Genomic DNA, 7,103 nt, shown 5'->3' on the forward strand with positions numbered 1-7,103 from the left:
TCTTTTGTGACAATTAGAGCTCGTCGAGTTCTAATTTTTGACACCACTCACTGCCATGTCGGGGCGTGTTTACTACTTGATTTTTGCCATTTTCCGGGTTTCGGACGCGGTTTTAATGAGTCCCTCGCCGGGACGGAGTCCCAGGCTCGGGCCTAATAATAATAATAATAAGAAGAAACCCAGGAAGAACAATGCCCCTCCAAAAAAGTCAAGAAATCTAATGGGAAGTTGCCTGTTGGATTTGGAAGTGACATCATCACTTTAACAGCTCCATTCAAAGGAAGTCTGCCTGGTTTTGCCCCATTAGAGTTTTGTAACAAGTTCAGTGTCTAATATTCTCAAACCAAGATGGCGACTGCATCAAACCAGTTACTTGCCCCTGAGCTTTTCCTCTGTTTGAAATGCCATGTCTGTTTCTGCTCCATATTATTTATAATATATTAAGATAGACACTGTATAACTGGAGGAGTTACCTTCCACCTGGTACACCTCACACTCGATCAGCTGAAGGTCGTTGCCGTGCATTTCATCAGGAGTGAAGGCCGTGTAGTATTGTCCTGGATTACTGTGAACAGCAGCGCCTCCATTCATCAGAGCCAAACTTTGTCCAAAATATGGCCCTGAGTTACCGACCATTTTGACAGCATAGTTACTGTAGGTGGTGGGATATTTGAGCAGAGCATCTCCTTTAAAGGTAAAGAGAAACGCCTTCTGGTCGTTGACATATTGACCAGTCTGACTGAAGGGGGCGCTGGTGTACCCTCCGAACACGTGTCCGGAGCTGTTGTATCCCACAGAGATGGAGGGTCCTCGGGCGTCACAGCGCTGATGGAACGCTGCTCCAGTGAAGCCGTGGATGGAAGCTTTAAAGAGCAGCTTCAGCTTCACTCTTCCTTCCAGCTCACTGCACAGCGCCCTCTGCTGGACACTTGTCAGGTTGGAGTTCATGACTCTACGCGGCCTTCAGGACCTTCAGAAGAAAAGAAGTTAAGTCATTTCAGATGAATATTGTGATTTAAAATGTCCAAATTATAACATAAAGATCCACGAGTGTCACAGATTATAACTATAGAGCAAACACAGGCACAATATGGCTGATTTAATAAAAAGAGAATGTCCTGAGTTTTAGCTGAATGTGATATTGTTCTACAAAAGTCACATAATGACTCATTATTTATATTCAGTTCTTGTTTCTGAAATAGAAAAACCACTGGCTTGGCAACTTGTAATTATTATGTTCAGAGTAATTTGCACCTTAATTTTAGCCTTTTCTTTAAATCAAATCAATTCTGCTAAATAGACTTTTTTTAGAGCTATAATCATGTTATAGTGGTTTCCCCTCATCATTTACTCGTCTGAAGTTGTGTTTGGAGTGATTCATGTTGGGGTAATCTTTAATCGACTACTTTCAAGACGTCATTTTGTCAATCTACCCCCGTTTACACCTCCCCCCGTCCACGCCCAGTGACCACACACTTCATTATCATTATCTTGAATGAATGTTTGGATTTTATTGGCATTTACACCATTTATGACATGAACCTGTCCAAGAGCTGAAGGTGGAAATAATAAATCCAGAACAAACACGTGTCTTTATGTAGGTCCATGTTTTTGGTGCATTGTTCCTGATAAATAAATAAAATAAACCTCAGCCTTTTCAGCAGCTCTCAGACAATAATAAAAATACTTTTACTTTTCAGTCCAGTTCAAACATGTAGTGAAGTACAGATACTGCTCTCAAATGTACTCAAGTAAAAGTAAAACGTATCTACTTTAAAATGTATTTAAGTAAAGTACAGACAGACCGACCTGAAATCTGAACTACTGATACTTAACTACAGAACTTTACTGTTTTTACTTTATGTTCCACCGCTGCCCAAATGTAAAGCAACAACAAAAGCAGGTGAACCATTCACCTTTAAACAGAATAAAGAAACTTTAAACACGAGCGCGTTTGGATCTGCATCTGCTTTAAAAAAAACATCGTTACAATAAAACTTAATGCTTTTTAGTGAAATATTAAGTGAAATATTAAAGTATAAACGCGGTGTTACCTGGTGTGTGTCTGCAGAAGGAGCAGGATGAATGATTCACGAATACAGAGAAAACGAAACTGACCAGAGCCAAAGTAAAAGCGGATGTGCATTTCAAAGTAAAAGCGGATGTGCATTTCAAAGTAAAAGCGGATGTGCATTTCAAAGTAAAAGCGGATGTGCATTTCAAAGTAAAAGCTTTAGAACGTGATCTGGTGATATTTGGAAAAGTCAAGAATTAGCATCTTATTAATCATATAGGCTATTTTTGTATTAAAAATATATATATATATATATATATATATATATATATATATATATATATATATATATATATATAATTTTTTAATAAATAAGTAATGTTTTATTTTGATTATTTTTACACCCAGAGCTCTCAGTTTGAACCGTTTTAAACATATTTTATCCTTGTTTTTTGTGTCATTAGTCTGTAGATAAAGGAGCTCTCACACTGGCCTCTGTCACATAAATAATCCATCCATCCATCCATCCATCCATTTTCTTCCGCTTTATCCGGGGCCGGGTCGCGGGGGCAGCAGTCTAAGCAGGGACTCCCAGACTTCCCTCACCCCGGACACGTCCTCCAGCTCCTCCGGTGGGACCCCAAGGCGTTCCCAGGCCAGCCGAGAGACATAGTCCCTCCAGCGTGTCCTGGGTCTTCCCCGGGGCCTCCTCCCGGTGGGACATGCCCAGAACACCTCCCTAGGGAGGCGTCCAGGAGGCATCCTGAGCAGATGCCCGAGCCACCTCAGCTGGTTCCTCTCAACGTGTAGGAGCAGCGGCTCTACTCCGAGCTCCTCCCGTGTGACCGAGCTCCTCACCCTATCCCTAAGGGTGCGCCCGGCCACTCTGCGGAGGAAGCCCATTTCAGCCGCTTGTATCCGCGATCTTGTCCTTTCGGTCATTACCCAAAGCTCATGACCATAGGTGAGGGTAGGAACGTAGATTGACCGGTAAATCGAGAGCTTCGCCTTCCGGCTCAGCTCCTTCTTTACCACAACGGACCGATACAGCGACCGCATCACTGCAGACGCTGCACCGATCCGCCTGTCAATCTCCCGCTCCATCCTTCCCTCACTCGTGAACAAGACCCCGAGATACTTGAACTCCTCCACTTGGGGCAGAGACTCACCACCCACCCGGAGAGAGCAAACCACCTTTTTCCGGTCGAGAACCATGGCCTCGGATTTGGAGGAGCTGATTCTCATCCCAGCCGCTTCACACTCGGCTGCAAACCGCCCCAGTGCTGCTGCAGGTCCTGGCTCGAAGAAGCCATCAGGACAACATCATCTGCAAACAGCAGAGATGAAATCCTGTGGTTCCCAAACCAGACCCCCTCCGGCCCCTGGCTGCGCCTAGAAATTCTGTCCATAAATATAATGAACAGAACCGGTGACAAAGGGCAGCCCTGGCGGAGTCCAACATGCACCGGGAACAGGTCTGACTTACTGCCGGCAATGCGAACACAGCTCCTGCTCCGGTCATACAGGGACCGGACAGCCCTTAGCAAAGAGCCCCGGACCCCATACTCCCAGAGCACCCCCCAAAGGACACCACGAGGGACACGGTCGAATGCCTTCTCCAAATCCACAAAACACATGTGGACTGGTTGGGCATACTCCCATGAACCCTCGAGGACCCGATGAAGAGTATAGAGCTGGTCCAGTGTTCCACGACCAGGACGAAAACCACACTGCTCCTCCTGAATCCGAGGTTCGACTATCGGTCGGATTCTCCTCTCCAGTACCCTGGAATAGACCTTACCGGGAAGGCTGAGGAGTGTGATTCCCCTGTAATTGGAACACACCCTCCGGTCCCCCTTCTTATACAGAGGGACCACCACCCCGGTCTGCCATTCCACAGGTACTGTCCCCGACCGCCACGCGATGTTGCAGAGACGTGTCAGCCAAGACAGTCCCACAACATCCAGAGACTTGAGGTACTCGGGACGGATCTCGTCCACCCCCGGAGCCTTGCCACCGAGGAGCTTGCCAACCACCTCAGTGACTTCAGCCAGGGTGATGGACGAGTCCGCCTCTGGGTCCCCAGTTTCTGCTTCCTCCTCGGAAGACGTGACAGTGGGATTGAGGAGATCCTCAAAGTATTCCTTCCACCGCCCGACAACATCCCCAGTCGAAGTCAGCAGCTCTCCACCCGCACTGTAAACAGTGTTGGTGAAGCACTGCTTTCCCCTCCTGAGGCGTCGGACGGTTTGCCAGAATCTCTTTGAGGCCGTCCGATAGTCCTCCTCCATGGCCTCCCCGAACTCCTCCCAACCCCGAGTTTTTGCCTCTGTGACTGCCCGAGCCGCGGCACGCTTGGCCCGCCTGTACTCATCAGCTGCCTCAGGAGTCCCACGAGCCAACAAGGCTCGATAAGACTCCTTCTTCAGCTTGACGGCATCCCTTACTTCCGGTGTCCACCACCGGGTTCGGGGATTGCCGCCGCGACAAGCACCACAGACCTTACGACCACAGCTACGAGCAGCCGCATCGACAATAGAGGTGAAGAACATGGCCCACTCGGAGTCCATGTCTCCAACCTCCCCCGGGATCAGGGAGAAGCTCTCCCGGAGGTGTGAGTTGAAGACCCCCCTGACAGAGGGCTCCGCCAGACGTTCCCAGCAGACCCTCACAATGCGCTTGGGTCTGCCAGGTCTGTCCGGCTTCCTCCTCCGCCAGCGGATCCAACTCACCACCAGGTGGTGCTCTACAGCTCAGCCCCTCTCTTCACCCGAGTGTCCAAGACACGCAGTCGGTGGTCAGATGACACGACAACAAAGTCGATCATCGACCTCCGACCTAGAGTGTCCTGGTGCCACGTGCACCGATGGACACCCTTGTGCTCGAACATGGTGTTTGTTATGGAAAAGCTGTGACTAGCACAGAAGTCCAATAACAAAACACCGCTCGGGTTCAGATCGGGGAGGCCGTTCCTCCCAATCACGCCCCTCCAAGTGTCACTGTCATTACCCACATGGGCGTTGAAGTCCCCCAGGAGAACAACGGAGTCCCCGGTTGGTGCACTGTCTAGTACCCCTGCCAGGGACTCCAAGAAGGCCGGGTACTCTGCACTGCTGTTTGGCCCGTAGGCCGACACAACAGTGAGAGACCTGTCCCCGACCCGAAGGCGCAGGGACGCGACCCTCTCGTTCACCGGAGTGAACCCCAACACGCAGCGGCTGAGCTGTGGGGCAATGAGCAAGCCCACACCAGCTCGCCGCCGCTCCCCGCGGGCAACGCCAGAGAAATGGAGAGTCCAACCCCTCTCAAGAAGTTGGGTTCCAGAGCCCAAGCTGTGCGTGGAGGTGAGGCCGACTATATCTAGTCGGTAACGCTCAACCTCCCGCACAAGCTCAGGCTCCTTCCCCCTCAGCGAGGTGACATTCCATGTCCCCAGAGCTAGTCTCCATGTCCGGAGATCCGGTCGTCGAGGTCCCCGCCTTCGACTGCTGCCCGGATCTCTTTGCACCCGCCCCTCATGGCTCCTCCCGCAGGTGGTGGGTCCACGGGAGGACGGCCCCACGTCGTTCCTTCGGGCTGGGCCCGACCGGGCCCCGTGGGGAAAGGCCCGGCCACCAGGCGCTCGCTGGCGTGCACCCACCCCAGGCCTGGCTCCAGGGTGGGGCCCCGGTAACGCCAGTCCGGGCGACGTAACTGGCCTTGATCTTTGTCTGTTCATGTAGTCATCCCCAAAGTCAGGACACACACTCATGGAGAGGCCTCTTTCCAGTTTTATGGCCCCCGTCTATGGAACAGTCTGCCAGAGGAGGGCCGCAGAGAACATTCAGGTTTTTAAAAGCAGGCTCAAGACCCATCTTTTTAGCAGAGCTTTTGACTAGTATTTATCACTTTAGTTTATTTCTCTATTTATTTAGGCTTATTTAGGCTGGCTAGTGTGTTTATGTTGATATTTCAATTTCAATTTCAATTTAATATTTTATTTCATTCATTAAAACAAAACAATCCGCATAACTGCATACAGTATTACGGCTTTTGTACAATTTTTGTTAAGTGAATGAAAGGGCACAGAAGGAAGCAAAAGCTTATAATATCTGCCCCTCATCAACTCTGACTCTTATTCACTACATTATACAAAGTCAAACATAAATGTACAGCTACTTTACCAAAAAAAAAAAAAAAAACAACAACAAAAAACAAACAAAAAAACACACAAAATCATCCTGTCACATATCAGTTATATATCTTCTTAATAATGATAATTTCAAACTTTTCTTAAACATATAAATGGATTTGGATTCTTTAATATTACTTTCTAGGCTGTTCCAAAGACTGACTCCCTTGATTGAAATACATCTTTCCTTTGGTTTTGTTCTGAACACTGGTTTAGAAAATACATCAGTTCCTCTTAATTGATATCTATTTTCTCTCTTTCGAAATCTATTTTGCAACTTCTCTGGTAACACTTTTTGATGAGCTTTGTACATGGTTTTAAGAATGCCATATTCCACCAATTCGTTAAATTTCAACGTTTCTAACTGAATAAAAATTGGATTTGTATGTTCTCTATATCCACTTCCATTGATAACTCTAATAGCACGCTTCTGCAACAGAAAAACTGGTTCAATGTAGGTTTTACAAGCACTTCCCCACACGTCAATGCAATATGCCAAATATGGAACGATCAATGTGTTATACAATAAGAACAATGCATCTCTGTTGAGAGACTCTTTCACCTTGTGTAATACGGCTATGGTTTGTGATACTTTTGATCTTACTTGCTCTATGTGGGACTTCCACGTCAGCTGCTCATCAATCATAACTCCTAAAAAACGAAATGTACTTGTTCTTTCTATCTCTAATCCTTGTGTGAATAATCTTACCTCTAAATCTTTCTTCTTACAACTAAAGGACCATAAATTTAGTTTTGCTAATGTTTATAGATAGCTTGTTAGCATTGAACCATTTTAATATTTTTTGAAACTCATCTTCTACATTTTTTATAACCTCATTTATGTTTTTTCCTGAGTAAAATAATGTGGTATCATCAGCAAACAAGATGCAATTTAGTAATTTTGATACAGACATAATA

General features: G+C 47.0%; 1 protein-coding gene across 1 annotated transcript; it reads right to left on the reverse strand.

The window, feature by feature from the left end:
* Window positions 1-239: 239 nt before the first annotated feature.
* LOC117393631 (MTOR-associated protein MEAK7-like) lies at window positions 240-2,107 on the reverse strand. Its single transcript, XM_033991623.2, has 2 exons — window positions 2,055-2,107; window positions 240-970 (listed from the first exon to the last, which is right to left on the reverse strand). The coding sequence occupies exon 2, from the start codon at window positions 946-948 to the stop codon at window positions 427-429; it is 522 nt and encodes a 173-aa protein (XP_033847514.1). The 5' UTR covers window positions 949-970; window positions 2,055-2,107; the 3' UTR covers window positions 240-426.
* Window positions 2,108-7,103: the final 4,996 nt, after the last annotated feature.

Source organism: Periophthalmus magnuspinnatus, unplaced genomic scaffold (assembly GCF_009829125.3).
Source record: "Periophthalmus magnuspinnatus isolate fPerMag1 unplaced genomic scaffold, fPerMag1.2.pri scaffold_61_arrow_ctg1, whole genome shotgun sequence".
Classification (NCBI taxonomy): domain Eukaryota; kingdom Metazoa; phylum Chordata; class Actinopteri; order Gobiiformes; family Gobiidae; genus Periophthalmus; species Periophthalmus magnuspinnatus.